At 41.0% G+C, this 26,895-nt stretch overlaps 1 protein-coding gene across 1 annotated transcript; it reads left to right on the top strand.

The window, feature by feature from the left end:
- Window positions 1-3,135: 3,135 nt before the first annotated feature.
- LOC311523250 (vertebrate ancient opsin-like) lies at window positions 3,136-25,246 on the top strand (the record flags this gene model as incomplete). Its single annotated transcript, XM_084633022.1, has 5 exons — window positions 3,136-3,499; window positions 12,818-13,028; window positions 14,376-14,493; window positions 23,782-24,021; window positions 25,016-25,246. 5 exons carry the CDS (start codon window positions 3,136-3,138, stop codon window positions 25,244-25,246), a joined length of 1,164 nt encoding a protein of 387 aa, XP_084489148.1.
- Between the last annotated feature and the right edge of the window lie 1,649 nt (window positions 25,247-26,895).

Genomic DNA, 26,895 nt, shown 5'->3' with positions numbered 1-26,895 from the left:
GTTTCATTTTAGGTCAAACAAAACATTTTGCTGAAAATTTTAAAAAAAATATTTTCAATTCTATCTGAAACTGTTTTTTCCACCAGACAATTTCCAGTGACCAAAAATAAAATAAAATAATTTTAAAAAATCCAATATTTGCTCATCTCTTCCTGTAACACACCAAGACAGGAGAACCAATCCAGGATACAGCAAGTGTATATTGTAAAAATTAATAAAAATACACATCATGGGGAATCATATTCAGTCATAAAGTAGACCTACCAAAGAAGAAGAACAAGACAAACAAAATATAGATAGCCAAGACAATGAGACATGTGAAACCAAATTTCTGAGAATGTTGAACAGAAAAGGGTAGCACAATATCAAGATAAAAGGGAATACATTTAAATTGTATCTAAAGTTACCAGTGATACAAGTTAGCAGTACAATACAGCAACAGCATAAAAATGCCCAAACTGTGATGATCAACATATAGCCAAGGAATCTGTAACTGTCATGCAAATCTAGCTATGAACTAATTTCCTCCAATGTAAGTTAAATCCCACTTACAAAAATTACTTTTCAGGATAAAAACTTACTCAGTATGAGGAACAGCATGCAGTGTGTGAAAAAGAGCTAAAAGGACAGTATCAGCGTTTGGTTTCATTCTCACAGTTAATGGCATTTAAGGTGATGTTACATCGTTTTAAATAACATGATAATATGAAACATTAATTATAAATTCCTAGGCCAGATCTTCAGCTGTCATGAATTGGCATAGTCAATGGAGCTATGGTGATTTACACCAGCTGAGCACCTGGACCATCAATTTTAACCAGTGTATTTTGATTTTTAATTATGCCACTTTTTGCTTTTTAATATTTTAGTTAGCTTTAAATTATTTATGAAGTTTGTGCTATTAAATTCGATCTGTTTGTGTATTGCCCAACCACTTCAACTGAGTGTATGTTGATGCTTTGTAAATAAAAATATTATTTTAAATGATGGAAGATGGGTTTGGTACTTTTGAGTTAAAAAATATTCTAGTATCTTCCCCACCATCTTTCCATCATCATGTCCAGAAATTCTTATAATTCACTCTCTCTTAAAAAAATAAAAATCAGTTCTAGTTGTTTTAGTTAACAATATAGAAAAATCCCACTGTGACCAGTAATGCCACATATGAAAATGCTATGAAAAAAGTGAATGGAAAAATGAAATTAAGTTAAACTTAAAATTCCAAATCCAATCTTCTGTGGCTTCTTCTGAGGAAGAAGCATAGAGAACCTCTTCCCTTGCATTGCCTACAGGGAAGACTGTCTCCGGCACTTGCCAGTAGAGATGGCTGACCCTTTTATCATGTCCTCTTGGGGCTTAGACCCTCGTATTCCTGTGACTACTGAAACCACTAACCTATGCAGATGCATTTTTATATTACTTTGTCCTCACTGCCCCCTAAACCTTGCCATTGATTCATGTTGTTCAGTGTCAAAATCCTACACTGTGAGCTCCTTAAGAAGAACTGTCTTTGCTTTTGGGTTTGTACATTGGTGCTCTGATTCCTGATTGGGATCCTTAGGCACTATCTCAGTAGAAACACTAATAAATAAATAATCTCTATATTCTCAGGCTGTTAAGGGGCATCCCCACCTGTGATATAATTTAGAGCAGCTTCAGAGACCCATCCATATGGTACCAGATCACTGGCTTGAAATGGGGAACTGAGCAGGCCAACTTGGAAAGAGTAACATAACTAATAAATAATCATAATGGTGATGAATAAAGATGAGTTAGAGACTGGGCATCTGATCATCTTTTTTAGAGGTATATGACTGATTATTAGGGTTCCTCTATATGCTACTATTCCGTGGTCATGACATACCAATTTCATTTGCTCATGTGTGTTTGTAAATTCTGTATTTGCAGTTACTAATGTGTGTATATGAGATTTGCTGTTTCTTTTTGCATATTGTGTTAGAGCTTGAACTGGTATAAACTGACGTAGCTGCAGAGCCTCAAAGGAACTATGCCAAGTCACAACAGTTGAGGATCTGATCCATAGAATTTGGTGATTGTGTCAAGTTATTTTCCCCAGTATTTTACATAGTTAATGATTTTAAGCAATTAAATCATAAGTGTGTGACACACATAAGACACCCCGGTGCCACTTGCTAAAAATATCTGGGAAAAACAGATATTCTTCTTGAGGAATAGAGTCTGCCACCCTTATTCCTGCTGAGTAGTAGCCTTACTTGTCAGGTAGCCGCAATGGGTGCAGGAGTATATTACTCAAGAAGTAAGATGCAACTTAGTGTGAGTAAAGGAGCAGAACTTGACCCTTAATTAGTATGTGCTGGTTTGGTGTTGAAAATATAACTTTTTGTATGCTTTTATTACAAAATCAGTAAAAACCCCTTACTGAAAAAAATGTGTACAGTACAGTGAAAAATGACTAAGGAAATTATGATGAATACTACAGGCAACTGGTCTGATGTCGCTTCAGTTTTAGGGAATGTAAGTTAGCAGAGTAGCTTAGATTTGGACAATTTTACACTGCAGTATCGTTGCCACATTTTACGCCTGCTCTGGCATTCCACCTAATGTTGTCAGGTCTGCCCTCTCTCAAGCAGAGGGAAGTAAGAAAGGAGGCTCCACTCTGTTGTGCTTCCAGCAGAGAGAGACATGAGGAAGATCACCCCTCCCTCAGTAACAAAGGGATTGTTTCATTTTTACAAGGCTGTTTGGCAGACAGGGATTCCAGCCATAGCCTCATCTTCCCCCACAGAACAGGGGTGATCAGAGGTGTGTTTCTGTGTTGCTGTTGGCTGTGTCAGAAGGAGAAATCCTGCTGCTCCTGTAGTTGGGCTTTATTGCAGACGTGGTTACAGTAACAGCTGCCATGAGAGGAAGACTACATTACTTGTCAGAGATCTCCCTGCTTGGACTTGTTCCCACTTCCCATGCACAGCACTGAACTTTCCTCTAGCCAAAACTTTTACTTCCTAGACTTCATTTGGAAAGGAAGATTCATGGAGCTTTTGTTTAAACGACTGTTGGGGATGGCAAATTCCTCCTTTTAACCTGAATATCTACCCCTTATACAGTCAAATACTATCTGAGATCCTTCCCTTCTCTGGCGAGGGAGAGAAAGAAATGGATGTGTTCAGAGCACCTGAAAATGAGTCTCTGCTCTCTGATTCCACTGCAAGCTCCACACCTTGGGATCCCTTCCACCACCCCCTGGAAATCATCCAGCCCTGGAACTTCCAGCTTCTAGCTGCATTAATGTTCTTGGTGACATCTCTGTCGCTCTCTGAGAATTTTGCTGTCATACTGGTGACTTTTAAGTTCAAACAGTTGAGGCAACCTGTCAATTATGTCATAGTAAACCTGGCTATAGCTGATTTTCTGGTCTCATTGATTGGTGGCACGATCAGTTTTTTTACCAATATAAAAGGCTATTTTTATATGGGACATTGGGCTTGTGTACTGGAGGGATTTGCCATCACATTCTTTGGTAAGCTTAACTTTGTTTATATTTTCATATTCATTTGTCTTAATATGAAGCCTTAAGAAAAGAAGTTTCCCTCAGGCTGAGGTCTGTGTTGTGTAGGTTTAGAATCAAACAGGAACATCAAAGTGGTTGTGTACACTGCAACTTTATAAAGTCACTGACTTTACATGCAAATAATTTCACTGGCTCTTTCCAATAAATTATGTTCTGTAGCTGCTGTGGCTTGCTGAGTTCATGTTGCTCATTGAATGTCTTTATCTTTAACATATGTTCGGTTATATTTTTCTGTAAAACAATGGTAGTAAAATATTTTAACAACAATATTTAACAATTTTCATGGTGTGTATGTGTGAGAGAGAGTGAGAGCAAGCACGCACCTGCTGTTCACAAAGTATGAAAAAATGTTTTGATAGTAAAACTCCTCTTATTTTATGAGGATCTTCCTATAGTTTGGGCAGGATTGTGATATTGCTGCAATAGTAATCTCTGACATACTATGCAGTGTTATAAACAAAGATCAGAAACTAATTTTGACATGATCTATTTCAAATCAGTCATTTTTCATGTTCCTTTCTTGTTGTGTTACTTTACTAAATATAAGAAGTATATTAAAAACTGAAAAAGAATAGTAAACCTAGCAAGTTATAGCCTTTCTCCCTACACCCCTTCACCTCCCAGGTCTTCAGCCCAGATAGGAAATTAAAATGAGGCATCCCATACAAAAAATAAATCAATGCCTGCATTCTAACTGGCTTTTTCTCTTTTTGCTGTTTTATAGCTGGGTATCATTTTTCTGAAGTCACATAGCAGTGGTAATCTCCTAACCAGGTCAGCTCTCATACTCAAGGACAGTGCTAGAGAGTGAAGTCAGAAATATTGGTGTGTAGCCGTAACCATCCATACTGATGTATGAGAGCAGCCCGCAGTGAGTGACCCATAAGGAAGGTCCCTTGTCCTCCACTGACAGCTCGTCCATTCTAGAAGTTGCCAGATAGCATAAGAGAGACTGGGAAGAGCTGAACCTGCCAACTTTCTTGGATTATTCTGAAATATTAAGTACCTCAAAGTGTGAAAATTATATAGTCAGGGGATTGTATTTGTTTCTAGCAACCATATTTAGTTGGGGATTGGTCCTACTTTGAGCAGGGAGTTGGACTAGATGACCTCCTGAGGTCCCTTCCAAACCTGATATTCTATGATTCTATTTTGCCAAATAGAGTAAGTCCAAACCACACAAGATCATGTACAAACCCTAAATAGGTAATTAGTACTATTATTTAGCAATTCTGTAATTTTTTTCTTCTTCCTCAAAGTGCTTTACAAAAATTGACTAATTAAACCTTTCCACATACACCCTATGAGGTATTATCACAGATGGGATAATGGGACAAGGAATGTCATGGCAGAGCAAATGTCATTAACTCAGGAGTTGTTGGCTCCAGGTCTTGAGCTCAGATGAGGAGATATCGGAGTACTATGGCCTGCATTACAACTTAAAAAAAAAAATCCATACATCTTTGGGCATAGAGTTCAGCAAATGTAATTGGCAGTGTGCGGGGAGTCAAAAGCTTTTGGGAAGGATTGCTGTGAATGTACAGGGCCAGTCCTGTAGAGTTGTATTTGTGCAAGATTACAATTTAGAGAGGCTCAGTCTTAAGAGACAGTATTATGAATATAGGAATTTTGAGATGTGTCCTGGAAAGAGATTTGAGGACACAGTGTAGCTGTGTACAGCAGTTCACTACAGACACTCTAGTTTTTTAAAATAGAAGTTGTATACCTTTCTCATTCACTGCTTTATTGTTTAATGAACCCCAAGATCATTACATGGTGTCAGAACTGCTGAATGAGAAAGAAACTGCAGTAGTTCTGAGGTTAACTCCTGTGTTTGAAATGAAAGCAGAGGAAAGGGGAAATCAATCTTTTTGCATGTTGTTATGGAAGAAGCACCGAATATTTATAACAACTTTAAAGAAGGTAAAAGCCTGAAATTAAGTAAAACGTTGACTAAACTTGTGGAACATTGCATTCCAGAAAGGAATGAGACATTTAAAGAGAAATTTTTTACCTGCATGCAAAAACCTGATGACACCATAGAGCAATGTGTCACACAATTAAGTAAACTCAGTAAAACCTGTGTCTTTGGTGAGTTCACAGAGTCACTGCTTAGAGACAGAATCATTTGTGGCACTAAAGACAATGTGTTAAGAGAGAGACTGCTCTGTGAAGGAGATTTAACTTGAAAAAAAGCCCTCCAGATATTCAGGGGGCAGAAATTGTGAAAGCACAAACCAAAGAGCTGAATTCATCAGAAGGGGTTATCCATGTACTAAGTACAAAAGAATATAGCCAGAAAGGGTCAAATTAAAAAGTGGAACTACCAGCTATGAAAAGCACTGCTAGCAGGGAGACTGGGTACAGGTGGTTATGTGGAAGATTTGGATCTCAGAAAGACCCCAAACATTGTTTTGCCTTTGGGAAACTCTGGCATAAGTGTGAAAAAAATAACCATTTTGCAAAATGCTGCAAATCCCAGAAAAGTCAAGTGCATGTAGCTGAAAACATGGTTGGGGAGTTTCACATAGACGTGCCTGGATCAAGCAAAACTGATGAGATGGACTGGATGCTGCCAATGAAAGTGAATGAAGCAATTATTCCACTCATACTGGACAAGGGAGCTCAGGTTAATAGTCTGTCTGAACAAGATTATGAGGGAATGAAAATAGACCAACAAATATAAATATAATTGGTTATTCTGGAACAAATATACCAGTGAAGTGGAGGAGCATCGCTCACGTCAAATATAAAAGCACCACATACAGGCTCCCGTTCCTTGTAGTACCAAAGCAGGTGACACCAATTTTAGGTCTGGCTGCCTGTGAAAAACTCAATCTGGTAGAATAGGTGCTCTCATTACAAGATCACATTGAACCTGGCTATGAGATACTCATTTGGGAATATCATGATTTGTTTCAAGGATTGGTTGCTTGCAGGGTGACCATACAATCCAGATAAACAAGCTGATCCCTCCAGTTATCCATCCATGTAGAAAGGTGCCATTTCAACTCTGTGATAAATTTAAGGCGGAACTCATAAGAATGGAAGCTATGCACATAATACAAAAAATTGAGGCACCAACAGAATGGGTGAGCTTCCTACTCACTGTGGAGAAAAACAACAGCCAGCTACACATAGGCTTAGATCTGAGAGACCACAACAAAGCTATAAAAGGAGAACATATCAAACTGCCAGCCACACAGGAGATTATTGCTCAATTTGCGAATGCACAGTATTTCAGTAAATTAGATTCCTCCTCAGAATTTTGGCAGGAACAATTAATGGAAGAAAGCTCAACATTATGCATATTTCATATCTCATTTGGAAGATACAGATTCTTATGCCTACTCTCAGCATAGCTTCAGCACCAGAAGTGTACCACAAAACCATGCCTATGATATATGAACATATGAATGGTCTCAACACGTCAATGGATGATATCATAATCTGGGGTTCAACTAACGAAGAGTGTTATTTCAGGAAGTCTTGGATGCAGCTAGAGTTGCAAACTTGAAACTAAATAGGGAGAGACATGTTTCAGGGGTTCCAGAACTGACTTTTGTTGGAGATACTATTTCCAACAAAGGTGTAAAACCTGACAAGAGGAAGGTTTCAGCCACTGAAATAATGCCATGTCCTCAGTCAAAGAAAGATGTCCAGTGGTTTCTGGGAATGTTAATTATCTTGGAAAATTCATATCTAGAAAAGTAGCAGCTTTGAAGAAACTTCTAGAAAATAAAAATGAATGGTACTGGGGTGCAGAACAGGAGGAATCATAGAGAAGTTTTGAAACAACAACTCATACAAGAGCCAGTGCTGAAGTTCTATGCACCAAGCAGGCCTATTAAAATTTCAGCAGATGCTTCATAGTCTGGATTAGGTGCAGTGATTTTACAGAAACACGATGATTGTTGGCAACCAGCGGTGTACACATCCAAGTCACTGATTTATGTGGAAACCACATATGCCCAGATTGAGAACAAGCTTTTAGGAATATTGTTTGCCCGTGAGAGCTTCAAGCAATATATTTATGGCCAGACAGTGGATGTTGAAACAGACAGGAAGCCTCTCATAGCATTATTTGGCAAACTGCTAAATTACTGTATCTTAAGTAGTCAAAGAATGATGATAAAGCAGCAAGAGTATGATTTGGTTGTGACCTGAACACCCAGCAAATTCATGTTTACTATGATGCACTTTCCTGAGTGGTGACTCTCACTCTGAAGCCAGAGAAGACCCGAGCGATAGAGATGCAAGCCTGTGTAGATCTGATTGTAAAGTCAATTCCTGTACCTAACAAAAACCTGCAACAAATCAGAGGGGAAGCGATGAAAGATGAATCATTAGAGATCCTTAATGTGATAATTAAAGGGTGGCTTGAAGAAATATGCAGTTGCTGTCCAAGTATAAGAGACTATTGGTAGAGCCCTGCGCGGATACAAATTTATACTCACAGATGCAGATATCCACAGATATAAATTAATATCCGCGGAACTGCAGAGCTCTCCCGGGAATCACAGCGGTGAAGGGAGCAGAACATGGGGCCACCACTCCCAGGAGTCATTGCTCTGCACTGGCAGCTCCTCCAGCGTGGCTGTACTGACCCCAGCCCCGCTCACTGGGGCGGGCACCAGGCTCACCAGCAGCTGTCCCTGGTCACATTAGTGTGTGCAAGCAGACAGGAGACGCAGATAGCAGCAGGGAAGGGACGGGGAAGGGGTACAGCCACACAGGAAGAACTGCTGGCATGGGGCGCTGGCTCCTGGGATCAGTGGCCCCATGTTCTGCTCCTTTCACCACTGCAGTTCCTGGGAGAGCCATACGGTGCTGCGGATACCGATTTATATCCACAGATATCCGCGTCTGCGGGTATAAATTTGTATCTGCACAGGGATCTAACTATTGGAACTGCAGATATGAACTTACTGTGATAGACTGAGTGATTTTCAAGGGCTGCAAGGTTGCAATACCAATAAATTTTCAGAAAGAAATGCTACAGAAGATCCACAATAGTCATTTAGGAATTGAGAAGTGCAACCAATGGGCAGGAGAGGCAATGTTCCCTCTAATTTTTCCATCCAGGTATGGAATAAATTTAGTTATGTGCACCGAGGAAAAGTGTGCATGTGCGCCACCAACAGAAACAAAAGATCTAGATATAATATATATTTTAAAAAAGGTACCATAGGGATAATTACTCCAGCCAGGACAGGTTAGGCATTTTAGAACTCACTACTCAAAGAACTAAATTTAAGTGCAAGAGAGAAATAAAAATGATGAAATGCATAGACCAGTCAAAAAACTAAAATAACACACTTTGAAAGAATAAAATTACAGAGAATATATGTGCATTGCAGGAACTACCAACTACCAGACTCTGTGTGTGTGTGTGTGTATATATAGACAGAGATACACACAGACTCTCTCTCTCTGTGTGTATAGACAGAGACACGCACAGTGTGTGTGTGTGTGTAAGAGAGAGAAGAGAGAGACAGACAGTCAGAGATTGTGTATGCTGGGGAAGTCTGTGAGAGACTGTGCGTTGTCTCTTTAAGGTAAAGGCACTCACTCACTGCCCAGTGTTCAGACCTCAGACCCTCTCTTGCTTGGAGTCCTGGGTGAGGCTGTTCTGTCTCCCCTGCTGGGGTACAGGGGCGGGTGTAGGGGAACACTCTGACATCAGCCCCCCTCTCTTCCACTCTGCACAGCCAGCAGGAGGGTCCCAGGAGCAGCAGGGGCTCCAAGGCAGAGGGCAGAAGCAACGTGAAGCAGCAGGGGGAGGGGCACCTGAATATACTCTGGCTCTGTTAATCAACTGCACGGCACTTCAAACATTCCTGGGAGGCCACCCCAGTGCGCAGTTTAGAGGGAACACAGATGAGAGGTGTTGACTGTGGATCAAGCACGAGATTACTAATGCAGTAGGAAACTGCTTTTTGTGATTGAACTAAAAGCCATGCCTTGCACAGTGCCACAAGGCCCTTATGAGAAAGTAGGCACTGACTTATTTACCAAGCAAATGAAAGAATTATTTAATAGTCACAGTTTATTATTCTCTGTACCCAGCACACTACTAGTAGTAAGTCAGTGATAGCCAGCATGAAGGGAATATTTTCAAGACACATCATTCCAGATGAAGTCTTTAGAAATAATGGACTGCAATTTTCCAGAGCAGATTTTAGTCAATTTGCCACAAATTGGGATTTTCATCACAAAACATCAAGTTCAAATTACCCCCAATGAAATGGACTTGTGCAAAGATCTATATGGACAGTAAAGAACCTTATGAAAAAAGACTTTTGATAGTGGGGGCATTTGAATAGCTCTTCCTCTGCTCAGCTGTTAATGGGAAGGATCAGATCTAATTTACCAATCTCTGGTAACTTGCTGAAATCTCCTGACAATGAAGATGGAAGATGAAAAAAACATGGAAGATAAAAGAAAATCAGAAGTGGAAGCAGAAATGTTTTTAGAAAAAAGCCAATGATCTCCCATCTCTTAACCTAGGTAGTAGAGAGTGCCTGAGGAATTACACCTCTAATATTTGGAGCCAAAGGGATACCATTAAAGAACTGCTGCATCCCAGGTCTTACATAGTCCACTAAGGGGTCACATTTTGGACTAATCAAAAGGATCTAAGATTCATTGCAGAAGTTTCCAAAACAGTGAATGTGGATTCTGGCATTTACTAACTGACTGATGGTTTATCATCAAAGGACAAAGGACAAACTGGAAAGCAACAAGAGAACTCAGACACTAATGAAAGGCTGATACTGAGATGATTAGAGAGTGAGACCAAACATCCTGAAAGGCTCATAGAGACTTGCTAACCTGGCTGGAGAAGGGGTTATGACAGTCTGTACCATTATCATTACCCTTTTTATAAAACTATGATAAATTTTGTACAAGGTATGCCTTGTGAGGTTTAATTTGAAAACTCATAATCTGGTGAACATTATTTTCTTGGTAAAATATATGTGGCAACATTGTATGTAAAGTTATAAGATTCTATTTTATAACTTTGTTATAATAGGCTCCAAGTTTAAGACAAGCAGGCCCAAACTAGTTTTTCAGAGACAAAAACACACTAGTGCCCCATCAAATATCAGCATAATCAGATAAACTATTATAGACTATTATCTAGTTAAGCAGCCATTCTGTAGCAGGAAGAAGGGTGTCAGTGAGAACTTTACATATTGACAATGGAACAGCTGGGAGCAGGGCTTAAATTCAGCAGAGCTTCAGTAAATATTTTCAAACCCGCAGCAGCCCCGGTGCCTCCCACGGGGCTGAAGACCTGAGCCACAGCTCCCCGCAGCTAAAGCCCCAAGAGACCCCCCCTCCCGGAGCGGAAACCCAGAGCCCCAAATTGGAGAAGACGTGTGGAGCTCCGAGAAATAGTCTCTGAGAATTTAAGTCCTGGCTGGGATCTTCCTTATAAACTGACTGCCTGTCACGTGAACCCCAGCTGTAGATAATCCTCAAAGAGCAGAGAATGGTATAAGAATGGAGGACACTCACAACACAATTACGTCTCTCCACCATCTCTACTCACAGCAGCTACAATGCTTGAAAGACAAAGGAAACATCGTTTGGGGAAAGGGGTCCTGGCTGGGATGCTTTTCATCCAATACAAACTGCTGTAAGCATATGGTGAGATTAAAACCTTTGTTTTGAATTTATTTAGTTTACTAAATTAGGTATTAGTTTGCATATTATCTTTTAATTTCTTTGTAACCAATTCTGATTTTATACCTCATTACATGTAGTCCCTTAAAATCCTTCTTTCTGTAGTTAATAAACTTCTTTTATTGTTTAACCTAAACCAGTGTGTGTTGGGATTGGAGTGTTCGGGAACCTCCACTTGCGATAACAAATCTGGCCCATATCATGTTCCATTAATGAAATGACAGACATTCTATGATCTTGTATTGTCCAGAAGGAGAGAGCTGGGCAGAACAGGATGCACATTTCTGGGGACAAGTCTGGGACTGGGAGTTTGCTGGTGTTGCTCTACATGTAATTCATGAGTGGCTGGTCAGAGCATTCATTTAATTTAGCTGGGAGTGATTTTGCATGCTAGAGGCTGTGTGTGAGCAGGACCAGGAGTGGTTTGTTCTCACAGCAAAGAAGTGTAAAAAGCACTCCAGGTTGGACACTTAAGGGGACACAGCTGTTCAGCATTCCAGATTGTACCCTGGGTAATGTCACAGGGGTATTTGAGGAAAGTGAGTGGTAAAGAGTCATGTCAGAGTGATATGCAGGTAACCCTTCCTCTCTAGATAGTTGATACATTTTGTACATGGATTATAGTTTATGGAAACATATTAGTTGGGTCAAATTTAATGTATGAGTTATTAGATAGTTCTTCTATATACAAGAAATAAGAGCTAATTTTCTTTTAGGAGGGAAGATGTAGAAATAAGTTTGTGCAACTATAATTTAGAGAAGCTCCCTCATGAGGGACAGTATTATGAAATAGGAATTCTGAGATGTGCCCTGGAAGCAGCTGGCCTGAGAACACAGTGCAGCACTGTACAGCAGTTCATCACAGACACTCTCTAGTTTTGTTAATAAAGGTTTCATTCCTTTCTCATTCACTGGTTTGTGACTTAATGAATCCCAAGGTCACTACAAGACCCTCAGCCCCACCAAGACTGGTTTAACTGGCAAGCTTGGGGGGAAGCTCTGCATGGTCTAGGTCTCCCATGACAGCTCCTACCCTCACCACTCTGGCTCCTTGGTGCATGACGTACACATCTGGGGGGAAAGGAGTATCTACGACCCATGGGTAGCAGAATGGTTCCTTGAGGCGGCAGACAGCTGAGTGTAAGACAGAGTTGCATGACAGTTTGAGTTACAAATGGGCTAAATCTGTTTCAGACTTTTGAAAAGTCAGCTTTTTAAGATAGATCTTACCCAATTATTCTTACAAGCCACACATGGCTTCCCTTGCACTCTGATAAGAAAAATCTTTCTGTGGCACACAAGGAACAAGAGGAGAAATCCAATGCAATTAAAACAATCCACCCTTTGAGTTGCGTTTCTAAATCCGTGTACAGCAGGCCAAAGCTGTAGTCCAGTCTAAGAGCTTTTGCACACTCAAAATGAAACTCAAATATGGGGTAATTCTTTTACACATTCAACCTCTGCTTGAACTAATAGCAAGGGCTTGTGATGTAGGATGGAGTTTGCTTTTTGATCTACTGCTAAGATGGTATTGTAATGTCCTCTTTTTGACCAAGATGCACATTTTCATTACAGGAATCGTTGGTCTCTGGTCTCTTGCTCTGCTGGCTTTTGAGAGATACATTGTGATCTGTCGCCCACTGGGAAATATGCGCCTGAGGGGGAAGCATGCAGCCCTGGGCATTATCTTCGTCTGGATCTTTTCCTTTATCTGGACCATCCCTCCTACCATGGGCTGGAGCAGCTACACCACCAGCAAGATTGGAACTACCTGTGAGCCCAACTGGTAAGGTAACTCCCATAGCACATCAGTGAGAAAACAAAACCAGAGGCTACACTAACTTGGGGTTTGGCTACACTTGCGAGTTACAGCGCAATAAAGCAGCCCCAGGCACCCTAGCTCACTTCACATCCACACTGGCAAGGCATGTAGAGCGCTCTGACTCTGCAGCTACAGCGCTGCTGGTACTCTACCTCGGCGAGAAGATTAACGCTTGCTGCGTAGTGGCTGAAATGCCAGGACATCAGTGTGAGCGAGGTGTTGCATTACTGCGCCCTGAACAGCCTGTGGAAATGTCCCATAATCCCCTTAAGTCAAGTAGCTACTCTTCTTATTGTTTTGAACTCACCCTTTGAAATGTGGATATGCCCTTTGAAAGCTCCGTTTCTGACAACCATCTCCGAGACAAAGCAAGCCATTACTGTGGAATGCTGTGTGAGGGAGAGAGGTGGAGAGGAGGGGGAGGTCTGCTGCTGTCTGAACTTACAAGACAGCATGCGGACATGCTTTAAGACCCCCAAAAACCCACTCTCTCTCCCACCACATACACACAACACACTCCCTGTCACACTCCACCCCACTCACCACCCCCCCATTTGAAAAGCACATTGCAGTCAATTGCATGCTGGGATAGCTGCCCATAAGGCACCGCTCCCAATGCCACTGCAGGTGCCACAAATGCGGCCACGCCAGTGCACTTGAAGTGGTCAGGGTGGACAGACTGCAGCGCTTTCTTTACTGCGCTCTGTGAAGGCTGGTTTAACTCAAAGCGCTCTACATCTGCAAGTGTAGCCATAACCTTAGAGTCTGAAAGTACACACAATAGATTGTGTGCCCATTTATGTGCACCTCATTTGTGCTCACACAAACTCCAATATGTGTGCAAGCCCTCATTTGTGCATGCAGAGAGGTATTTGCCCACAATATTCATAGAAATGTTTATGTACCAGCAAAAGAGCATTATATGTAATGTGTACCCTTTGAAAATTAGACCAGAATATCCAACAGGTAGGTGGCTTGAGCCACCTATAATAAAATGTTACATTTCTGTACATCCCTGCATTTCAAAGGGTCACAAAATGTTTTATAATTAAATTCTGTTTATAAAATATATCTGTATGTGAGAGATACTGATACTCAGTGTCTTGTTGTTAGACTATACTGATCTCTGAAAGCATCAGCCTTCTTACAGCACAACATATAAGGTTTGCTTTCTAATCAAGTAAAGACACACACACAAAGCACTCCTGATATCACTGGAGAACATGAAAGGATTCTTTTCCTCTCCACAAAACAAACTGAAGAAGTAATAATGTAATATTAAAATTATAATACATTTTGTGTTTTATACAGGTATTCAGGAGCCTATAATGATCATACCTACATTATTACATTCTTCACCACCTGTTTCATACTGCCATTACTTGTGATTTTGGTATCCTATGGAAAACTGATGAGGAAACTAAGAAAGGTAGGTACAAACACTACAAAGTAAACAAACAAAAAGGCATAATTACACAGTTGTTTGGAATTTTCAGCACATAAGCACTGTCCAAGACCACCAAACTGTGAGCAGATCGAATTTCCAGACAGAGTGTGTAGTCAGCAGATTTATCATGGCTTGTTAAATACCCATTCTTCCACAGAGAAATTCATACAGATTAGCAATCACTCTTCAAAAGTCTGACGTTTGACTCATTTATCAGTACATCCTGTAAGTTAAATATCAGAGGAGTGAAAGAACATGCTATACTGTGAAAACAAACAAAGAAACGGAACAAGCCAATAAAGTTTATTTACAGTTTTACTTCAAATCAGTGGAGTTTCTTCAGATTTAAACCAGAGTGAGTCAGTATCTACTCAAAATTTCCAGGTTTTGGAAATGTTAAGAGCTGTGTTGTGGAATATGACAGTAATGCTTAAAAACAGCACTACTTAACACGCTGACACAAGATATTTACATGAGCTCGTAGAAACTGTAAATTACAGAATACTGTGCGGCACATATCATGGAAGGCAATAAACTGAATCCAGAAGGTTCTCCAGGGACACTGGGACCTGAAAAGGATAATAGGCTTAAAAAATGTTTTTTTCTGTGACTTAAAAACTATGCCAACTTTCTCAAAATAGTACACATACAAAAAAGGAATGCTCACAAATTTGCTTAAAGTGTGTTAATAAACTACTCACTATGTTTTACACCTAGGAAGAGAATATTACCACCTTTGTTTTATTAATAATGCAGCGCCATCATAATCCTTCATCTAAGCAGGCTACATTGTACTGGGATTTTTTATTTAGGGTTTGAATATTTAAATGTCTGCTTTTATTTATTCTGCATGTCAAAACAGGTCTGGTGTGTAAAATAAGACAGAAGAGAAAAGTTAAGGAAATGAGTATCTGAGCTTTCATCCCAAAGACAAGTTCTAATTGTCTACTGGGATAAGCTGGATAGGAAACTACATGTTGTGGGTGAAATCCTAGCTCTATTGAAGTCAATGGGAGTTTTTCCATTGACTTCAGTGGGGCCAGGACTTCATCCTGTAAATATCCAGGGGAGGCTAGCTGAAATAGCTGCACAAAGATTCACGTAGGTCTTAAAACAAAAAGCGTTCTCAAACTTGGGTGTTAACTGCAGAAGAACTTGTGCTTCTACTGTGCACAGACACTCTGATGTGGAACTGGACCCCTTCAGCAAAAGAGAGAAGTAAATTGCAATGTAGTGGAACCCACAAAGCATTTATGCCTGTGTTGACTTCAGAACAACCCAAAGTCTCTAAACATTGTTGATAAAGGTGATGAATCTCTATTTCCAAAATCCATTACTCGTGGTTCCCCAAACAGTTTTTTTGTGCGGCTGCACCAATGGGGCTGCCTTTCTTGGTGTAGTCAAAGCTGATTGCAGGACCAAGAGAATTTTTTTTTTTTTTGACACCCAGAAAAGAAAATTAAAATGTGGAGAGAAAGACGGGTTTCCTTCAGCACATGCAGCAGCTTTGATCAGCTGCTCTTCCGCGGGAGATGGTCACTCAGACAGGCCTTTCTCCATAGAAAAGGGGTTTTCCTGTAGACTCCAGAAGCCAAAAAGAGAAAAGGAAAAGAGGATATAAGATGGAAAAGGAAAATGACTTATTAATGAAGGGATGATAACAGGAACCTAAGACTCACATTACAGGTGCTGTTCAGGATTTAGCCGAAACTAGTGATGTTCCCTCTCTTGGCTTGGCTTTCACTATCAGGACAACGAAGACCCAACAGCGTCATGGTGGATTCCGGGGTTCAGAAATGATCTTCAAACAAGCAATGTCCAAATCTGTGACTTTACTAGGAGCGTTCAAGACCCCTTAGCATAGTTCTTTTAGTGAAGCCATTCAGTTTGTACTAATCTTTGTCCACAACTTTTGCCAACACTTTTATATATGGGACTGAGTTGGGGTTTCATTACTTTTGACAGGGTAAAGTACAGGCCTCTGCACAACAGTATGTTGATACTGGTTTCTTGAGTACGGAGCTCTGTAATTGCCATTAGATTGTATTAAATACAGCTATTCAATACAGTAGAGAGGGACGCAAGCCTCAAAATTGGGGTCCTGAATATTCCTAAATGCAGGTATTTGCAGCTAGTGATTTTGTCTGGGGCCATCTCTGTTTGGAAACATGCTGCTCTGGGGTCTCATCAGTTTCTTTCCAAACAGAGCCACTCACCGCAGAACTCCCATCTCTCAATATTCATGTCTCTACGGATCCAACAGAAGGTTTAAAAAACAAGTTTGAAAGTTACTAAAGGACTGAACAATTTAAGGAAAGTTTTTAATTAGTGATTTACAACAGAGATAAAGACCTTATGCTTCATTCCTTCATTTGTCATATAAAGCATCACTTCAGCGCTCCTTATCAATTAATTGGTCCTGGGTTTAGGAGGAATACATTGTCATCTGTGACAAGCCAGAATTAGAAGGGACAGGCTAATGTGAGACAAGTAGAGATGGAGCAGAGTCAAAATACTATCCAAACACAGTACCAGAAAAATACATCCTAGCTGTCATTTACACACGGGCACACAGTGTGGAGTAACCCACAGCAGCTCCATTAGGATTAATGGGAAGGAGTGCGTGTGTGGAAACAGAGTTTATAGCTCCTGTCAAGACTGCATCTCTGTTTAGATACTTTGCATCATATGCTCATCTGTGGCTGAGAAACACTTTGCATAGCTGAAGGGAGAATGAGGCAAAAAGGCATCTCTTTTGTATTTTCCGAGTCCTGGAGACACTGCACTGAGCTAGTTTGCTGGCCCAGGTTAGAGTACCCTTTGGCCTTCAGCCTGCTCTCATCTGTGACAGCTGCCAAGAGCTCAAAGGGGACATTCCGGCAGCTAGGGATTGCAGAGGAACACCTCAATCATGCCATCGAAGGCAGTTCTATGCCATCTGAAAAACTTACTTAGGTGAGAACCTCTGAGAACTGGATCTGCTGGGTTTATCATCAGTGTGTGCCAGTAGAACAGTACACAACAGCTGGAGCATGGCCCAGAATCCAGGCCTCTATTTATATATTGCAATACATCCCAAAAGTTCAAAAAATCATGAGATTGGCCCCAAAATCAAAAGATTAAAAAAAAAATTTGAATCATGTTTTCAATCCTTCTTCTGTTTTCTGAACTTCCCTGTGCCTGCCCTTTAATGTGTGTGGGATAACCCAGTGTTGCCAACTTTCACAAATTTAGAATCAGAGAGGTGATTTTGCCCCCTCTCCCCAGTTGGAGCTCTCACTGCAGTCCCCAACTGAGTTTGGGGCCACACTGTGCGACTTGCTGTACAAACACAGAGTAAGGGAAAGTCATGAAGAATTTACAACCTAGTGCAAAATGTAGGGGTGAGTTAGTGGTGTGGGAGCTGGAATTGGGATTCGCTAAACGTATCGCATACAGGGGTCATCCAGCTTCCCTTAGATCGGAACAAGATCTAATCCCTGTTGAGCTAAGCAAGATACAAATGGGTGACCTACAAGTGAAAGGCTCTGGAGCTCATTAGCAATACCCTCAGGCAGCCCTTAAGCACTGAAGTTACACATTCAAGAATGGGGCTGACTTTCTGGAAGGATAAGTTCATTTGAAATCAAGTTCTGACATTTTATGGAGTTTACAGGCAGGATCTTCTGCTTTCTGGGAACACAGGCAAGATCTTCCACACATGTGTAGCTTAACCAAACTAAACAGCAACAAGGTACTCTTGTTCTTAAGAGAGTTCACTCTTGATCAGGAGTAACTCCAGGTGTAGCCAAGCCCTTGACAGTCTTGAATACATTCTGAATCTGCCACACGGTTCTTAAAAGGACAGCTCCCACTAACCAAAACAAAAACACTAAACATACAATCATGAAACCAACGTTAACACAACATCCAAATTCACTTCTAAATACATCCCGCAAGTCACTCCTTGGACTAACTATTACACAGACGTGTATAAATTTTTCACCTCCACACATACATCATCATCATTTGAACCCACAACTGTCAGCAACTTAGCACCAAGCTCACCCACTTGAGTTACAGGAATAATTAATAGATGGAGAGTATGATATTTTCATCTGGGTGGGCTATGCCATATATGGAAAAACACCACACATATAGAGAGTGGGTTATACAAGTATTTGAGAGACAGCAGTGGAATACTGAGAGAGCAGGCTTTGGCTCTCCTCTTCCCTTTATAGCTAATACTGCTCCTCTTATCTGTGGGCTACAGGATTCACTCTTCCTCCTGTTCTCGCTCCTAGCACTTGTTCATCTGTTTTCTCTACCTCTCTCTCACCCCATTTCTCTGAGCATCCGCCTCTCCACGTTTTCCTGCATCTGCTTTCTCTGTCCCTTTCTACCCGTTCCTTTTTTTCAGTTCACAGAAATGTTGGGGAGTGTAACAGGGAAATGGGATGGAGAAAGGAAGAGAAGAATGGACATGAAGGGAGATGTGATTTAGGATCACTGTCAGAGTTGTTGATGGAGTTGGTTTGTGAAAGGACTGCCACTGCATAGAGAGAGTGTGTGTGCCTTGCACATTGTGTCACAAGCATCACCAGACCATTACACAGCCAGTTAAACATACTGTATTTGCCCTCTGCTCCTATTCTCCCTTGCAAGAATCACCACATGAAAAAATAGGACTGGCTTCTCCAACCTGCACCTTAGGGGTAGGTTCCCAGAGCTCAGGGCTCTTTTTTATTGGCTTCTTCCCCACACAGCTTGTTCTGCAGTGTAAGCATGACCACCTATGCTCCAGGAAGTACAGACTTCTCTTGGTTGGCATCACCTGATGATGCTGTCACATGACACACTATGCGATACCTGTCTGCTGAACTCAAACCCGTCATGATTCAAAGAAGGACTTTGGAAATGCATTTGCAAATATCCCCAAAGTGTTTGTCTTGTCCTCGTAGACACCATAGTCATAATGTATTAGCTCTGCCTTGGAATCAGGCGAACAATTTTTGGTACTGGAGATGAGCCTTGCTTGCAAAGTTTGGAGGATGGTTGGATCCTTCCCAAAATTTAGCAGTGCTTGGAACTGAGGTTTTGGGATGAGTCCCTCTCTATTTTGTATATTAGGAAATAATTAAAAGGAGACTTTGAAAACTGCTGAGTACAGCGTAAGAAAAATGCCAAATATCTTTGAGCTCCTGTGGGCTGGCTTGTATGCAGCTGAGACATCTTAACTGTTTGTGGACAGCTGGTAGACCTTTGTGGAGCCTATAAAACATGTTACAGGTTCATTTTCTTTTGGTTTTGTGCTGAACTCCATTCTCTGTCTGGTTAGTCAGTACATTTAACAAATACAGTTCTCATAATGCAGCTAGACTTTCCATTCTGAACATACAGTTCATCTTTCAGAGGAAGACTCAATCCTTGAAAAACAAACAAAACAAGTCCCGCCCGCATCTCTACAGAGAAAAAAATCAGTACATCTCCCAAAACAAAATCTTCTCTGAAGGCTTGACTACTTAACCTTATTTAATTTGGCCTTACAGATCCGATCTGGCTAGAAAACAAACTCCTTCAGTAAATATATGACAATATATGACTATTTCATTTAGGGATTTAGGTTTTCAGTTTAAAACTAAAAATAGCTGATAAAACAACATTGATTGTAACTGTTTTAGAATCTGCTTTTTAAAGAAATAAACTACTGAAAACAACTACCAAATAGAAAGAGGCAAGGTTCCTCACTAGGCACTCTGCTGATTTCACCCCTTATTACATCCAGTTCTTACTCTCTGTAGTTCACTTCTTGGTAATGTATAATAACAATACAGAAGCTCAGTGTATGGGTGTATAGGTGTGGTTACACACAGCTTACAGCACACAATGCAAACAATAAATGATCGCTTTTATGATTATTTGTAAAAGCGCTACATCTTTCTAATTACCCAAATTATATTTGCTCAGATGCAGGCTGTCACAGTTCAAATAAAACCATAAAAATTGATTTCTCTAGGAAGTTATAAGGCATTAAAATAACCAAAATAAACAGAAACGAGTAAAAATAGGAACTGAGAACTGGAATTCCTAATTCCTTCTAGAAATCCGACTTGTTTGGGAAGCGGTGCAGGAATTTAAATAACTTAATCCTTTAATCATCTGTTTCAAATGTGTATATTACTCTCCTTCACCACCTTTCCTAAACCATTACTATTGGTTAAAATACTCTAGTGTTCTTCTTCAGAGGTGACTGTATTTCAGATATGGGTGAAGTGATTCCTAGGTATGTGTAACCCATGCTGCTGGGTGTTGCACTCTGTCCCCCTTTAGTGGCACCCAGACCAGCCAGAGATTGATGAGCCCGCTATAGCCTTGGCTAAGAGACATGTGTCTTTTAGTTCATACAGTAGAGGCTCTTGCGTTAAGTTCCAGAGGTCCCAGATTTTATCCCTGCTGACAATGACCGTTGTCTGTCAGTGTTACATAGGTACATATGAAAAGCACCATATAAATGTCATGGGCTCTTCGGGGCAGGGCCTGTCTTCTTGTTCTGTGTTGTACAGTTCTTAACACTGGTCCATGACTGGGGCTCCTACTAGCACAACATACATAAATAATTATTTGAGATGTATCATCATTACTATTAAGTACTCTTAATTTCTATAGTTTTAACTCACCTCACTCTTTGTTTCTATGCTTGACTGCAAACAGCCATCATTTCAAACATATCATAGAATGCCTCTATTCCTGCTAACTCTGGGGTTCCAAATTCACTACTGAGTTAGTCAACTTTAGGACTAAATAATTTGGAATCTTATGCAAAATCATAATGCCACAGAGCCTCTTTTTTAAAAAAGGAAAATACATTATTGTAATCAAGCAATCAGTTTCAGGTATGTATTCCAATGAAAGGGGTAACAGCAATAAACCAATCTCTTTTCATACTAGATTTTATAAGCAAAACAAAACAAAATCATCCCTGCTAAATCAAGAGCAAATGCAATCAAATCAGGTGGAAAAACATATAGTGCAAAATTTAAAGCATTCCCCATTGGGAGTTAGGTGCCTAGGTGCTTTTAAAAATGCCATTAGGTGCCATCTGCACCTTTTGGAGCCTAAATACTTTTAAAACTCTGCCCCTAAAATGCCGCAGGAACAGTGGAAAATGTAGGGTTGTAACCCTTCAGCTGAATCTACTTTGTCACGTGCTATCATTTCCCTTTCCTCAGGTTGCCCAGCATGAGAATATCCCTCAACATCCTATGTCAAATAAATACCTCTAAGCTTCCCAAGTGCTCTTTGCAGGAAGACAAGTTACCACATATGCGGTCCTAATCCTGCTGTGCTCAATTCACAGTGCTTCTTCCCTACTCTCTGGTGGTGAAGGGCATGCAGCAGCAGAGTGTCTGATATACACTTCTGGCATCTCTGCTCCTTGTGCTCTAATGATCACTCCTGGTGACTAGGTAGGCATATGTACAACTACAATAAGGATAATTCCTGTTAACATTACTATCACACTTCTATCTGTCTCCAAAGCACTCTGAACAATTAGCACCATAATCAGGTGCTGTATATCTGTTATTTGACTCACCATGATCTCTTTTTTTTCCAGGTGCAAGCTAAACAGGGCGCAAGTCAGGCTTAAACTGGTTTAAGTGCCCATGTGCAAAGTTGCACTGGTTTAACTAATTCAGTTTAACATCAGACCTTTAGTTAAACTGGCACAACTTCTGTGTTTAGACCTATAGGCAGGATCAGGATCATAAAATCAAGGAAAAAGAAGTCTGAAATTGACGAAGCTGGTGAAGGAACTCATAAGGAGAGGTGCTTGGTTGGACTGATAGACAAAGAAGATGATTTTGTAGACGAGATCATAGCTTTAAGACAGGGGTGGGCAAACAACGGGGTTGCAAAATGGTATGGAGGGCTGGGTAGGGAAGACTGTGCCTCCTCAAACAGCCTGGCCCCCACTCCCTATCTGCCGCCTCTCACTTCCTGACCCCTGACTGCCCCCCCGGCCCATCCAACCCCCACCCTGGGACCCCACCCACTATCCAACCCTCCCTGTTCCCTGCCCCCTGACAGAACCCCCAACCCGTCCCCGCTTCTTGTGCCCTGACCCCGCCCTCCCAGGACCCCCGCCCCTAACTGCCCCCCCCAGGACCTCTCCCCTGCTCCCTATCCACACCCCGGCCCCCTGAATGCTGAATAGAGGGCCAAATCTTGTGCACTTTGCACATGACTAAAGTCAATAGGATTAAGTATTTCACTGGGATTGTGTCTGAGTCAGGCAGGAAGAATTTGGCTGTGAGATTGTAAAATAAAGAATTAGTGCTACTCCTTTGTAATCAAAGATATTGTCCTTTAAAACCCCCAAACTTTAATAATGATACCACTTGTAATTCACATAAGTCCTCAGTGAACCTCACATGCTATGATCTAGTCACAGCAACCTTACAGGTTGTCTTCAAAAAAGCAGCTAGTTTTCTTACTAGATTTACAGATCCGTGTCTTTGTTTCTTATAGTTAACTAATATATGCTAGCTTGCATACATATATATTATACTGATAATACTACCCACCATATATAGTCCAAGCATTTAAGTCTACACATTATTAAAGCAGTTATTTAGCCCAAATTGGCCTGTATCTTTGTTATAATCCTGTTCACTTAGGCTAAGTATCCCATAACAACTTGCATGAGCTGAAGCAAGCCTTGGCTTGAGTAGATAGGAAAACTGTCAGTATCAGGACATATGATTATTTCCTCATGGCAACAGGAAAGGAGTTACCCACACAAACCTATGAGATGTCTTGAGGCCCCTTGGTACCTGGAATGCATGTGCTCAGAACAAAGATAAGGGTACATCATGACCTGAATGCAGGGGTTCAGACCAAAAGATAAAGGGGTACCCCCATGGTACCAGAAACAAACAAGGTAAAAAGCTGTTTAATTGAATCTAGTTTCAGGTGATGTATATGGTACCTTTTACTGGTAAACAGGTAGGGTATAAAAAGATGGCTTTGGGGATGTAACTTCAGGGAGCACATCTTGTGCATAAGGGGAATGTAACATCACTGCATGGGACTGATCTTCTGAGACTGCTATCGTGTAGATCCTTTTTCCTGTACTATATTAATAAACCTGACTGACACGGATTATTTCCTCTGTTGAGTATATTTCATAACAAAATAACAAACCAAAGTGTGGCCAAGCAACTGACTATATAATTCATCAATATTATTTTCTACCAAATTTTCTGGAACCTTATATGTTTTTCTTTAAAGGTGTCAGATACTCAAGGCAGACTGGGGACTACAAGGAAACCTGAAAGACAAGTCGCTCGAATGGTTATTATTATGATCCTTGCATTTCTATTCTGCTGGTCTCCATATGCAGCCTTTTCCATTCTTGTCACCGCATGGCCTTCCATTGAGCTGGAGCCTCGTCTGGCCGCAATTCCAGCTTTCTTTTCCAAAACAGCTACAGTTTATAATCCGATTATTTATGTCTTTATGAACAAACAGGTACTGTATGCCTTCAATACTCATCTTTTGATATTTTGTTTGAGTCATTCCTGAGTGAAGGCATTGTTTCAATAATTAATTATCTACCTACATGTTAATTCATTTAGATAAATATTGCTCCACTTACATTACACATCTTTCCGAATTAAAATAACCCAATATTTATATCCATCTACTGTATATTATAGGGCAAGGACCTTGAGGTGGCTGGTCTCTAAGCTTTGCTGCAATATAAATATTAAATAAAATAACAATAATTAGTAATAGTAGTTGTAGAAGTTAGGGTTGGAGAAGAATGGAAAAAAAAGCCTTCCAAATTATTCTGGTTCCTTAATGAAAGTTCAGTTTGCAAGACTCTCCCATTCAATTTTTGTCATTTTCTGGGCATTGCAACATTGGTGGATGTTGTGAGGTGTGTACATGGAGGAGCAATGTTAGGGTGTGTTTGCAGAATTTGTGAGAAGGGGAAATGTATGTGTGTGTTTGTGGAGGAGGGGAAAACGTTGGTGTGCGTGAGATAGCATACATTTTTCGGGGGGGTGGGGTGGGGAGGATTGGCTGCATGGAGCTGAAGGAGGGCTGACAAGGGGAAGAAACCTGACTGCTTTGCTGATAGACACAGTAATAAGAAACTCAGTGGAAAGGAATGGTTTGTGGGATGAACAGTAGTGGTTCGTGGTATTAAAAATCAGAATGCAGAGTATTATTATAATAAAGAAAAAAGGACTTGAAATGGAAGTTGTATCTAGGTGAGATAATGAAAGAGCAGCTGATACATTTACTGGCACTCATGACTTTATTCGTTATGTCAGCTGCAAATCTAAACATTTTATGGTTCCGACAGCTATTTCCACACATTCCCAATCCTGAAATGTTGATTCACGCAAGGATTTCCAAATGTTTTCATGCAAAACACAAACAGCCTCACAGAGATATTTTAAGCTTCATGGTAAGGTTTAAAAAAAAGTTAATCTCCTTTATTTTATAATTCTAGTTCCGGAGGTGTTTCATTCAGCTGTGCGGATGCAGTGACCAAGAGACTGCAACATGCAATATGAACCCAACTTTGGAGAGAGTGGTGATAACCCAGGACAAAGGTGGTGATGAAATGTTCACAATAGCAGCACGCAACACCATTTCAAACAGGAGAAATGAGAATGAACAGAGGAGCTGCCATTATTTTACTCAGTTGACAGTTTCAGAAAACAAAGTCTGTCCGATGTAAACAGAACAAGTTTCGAGATAAGAAATGCAGCACTACAGAATGTTCCCTTGTTATCAGCGGTTCATTCAAATGGTTGTCAGCAAGACTGTGAGGGCCCACAATCTGGCAGAAATTTGCTTCTGGGGTTGCTGAGCCACAGAAACACCAAGGGCCTCCAAGCTCTGCAGCTGTAGGTATTCCTTGTATTCAGAGGGCAAAGAATCAGCATGCTATGTGACAGTGGAATGCCCCACTATTAACTGATTCCACACTATCCCTTTTCCAGTCCATCCACCCTCCTGGCTCCTGGGAATGACTTCAGGAGACTCCAGTGAACATATACTGGGACTTGACATGCTAACAGGGAAGTAGGTTCTCATTCAACTGACTGAACATTGGGAATTGGAAGAAAACAAAGGATCCCATGGCTCCAAATTAATAAAGATAAATAAATAATACTTAGTACTTGGCTGACTGGAGCTCAAACAGGTAGAGCTAAGAAGGGATTATGAGCTCTAATAACTTCAAAAAAGAAGAGAATGCAGAGTGCCCTATATTCACTTCTGATCTGTGGTACGGTTCCTTTCCCAAGCCACAACACTCTATGGCAATCAAGAGATGCCTCCAGATTCCCAGCCACTGTTTCATTAATGCAAACCCAGCCAGGGAGACTTCCCGAGAGCCCTTCAAGTCTCTCCTTTCCCCCATATCTTTGCCATACAAGAAAGTCCCTAGAATCCCCTGAGGTGGATTTATAACAGCTGACAATGATTGTGGTGGGGAGAGAGAAGAGGGCTAGGATGTTGCGCAATAAGGGAAATGTCACACCCCACTACTGTGCAAGTGACCTTTCTGAGGAGAACTTCTGTAGCTGGCTGACCTTCCCCTGTAGAAGTCTGCCTGATGCAGAGCTAGGATCCATTACCTTCCAGAGATCACATGGCTCGGGAGGCTGCTGCTATTAATGATCTTTGGGTTTTTTAGTGAATGCCATTTGTAAAAGTCAGCCCCTGGGGTTGAGGAGATTATGGTTAAAAGGCTCAGCTCCAACAAAACTTTAGGCAGACTCTGTGCATCCCTATACCCAAGATGAATTCTTTCCCTTATCCCCTACTTACTTCCCTGGTCCTTCTCGCATGAACAGAGAGCAACAATACCCGAAGTCCAAAGGTGCAAACAATTCAATGTTTATTGGGGTGAACTTCCAGCAAGCATAATTCTAGTTTCCTTCCTTAGTGCCCCCTGCCCAGCTCTGACACCAGAGCCTTACATCTGTGTCCCTGTTCCCATTCCTGCCCTTAGCCAAACATGCTTCCAATTGCCCCACTCTGAAACCTGGGTCATGATGTACTTCTCAAACAAGGCAGCATAGCCCCAGGCCAGCAATCAGCTGCACCATCTTCACTGCTCAGCCTAACAAATTTATCTGAGCATAAGCTTTTGTGAGCTGCAGCTCACTTCATCGGATGCATTCAGTGGAAAATACAGTGGGGAGATTTTATATATACAGAGAACATAAACAATGGGTGTTACCATACAGACTGTAACAAGAGTGATCAGGAAAGGTGAGCTATTACCTGCAGGACAGCGGGGGTGGGGAGAAACCTTTTGTAGTGATAATCAAGGTGGGCCATTTCCAGCAGTTGATAAGAACGGGGGGGGGGGGGGGG

This window comes from Lepidochelys olivacea (genome assembly GCF_965140295.1).
Source record: "Lepidochelys olivacea isolate rLepOli2 genome assembly, chromosome: 7".
Lineage (NCBI taxonomy): Eukaryota > Metazoa > Chordata > Testudines > Cheloniidae > Lepidochelys > Lepidochelys olivacea.
The sequence above is the reverse complement of the archived record's forward strand: the minus strand, read 5'-3'. Positions and strand labels throughout refer to the sequence as shown.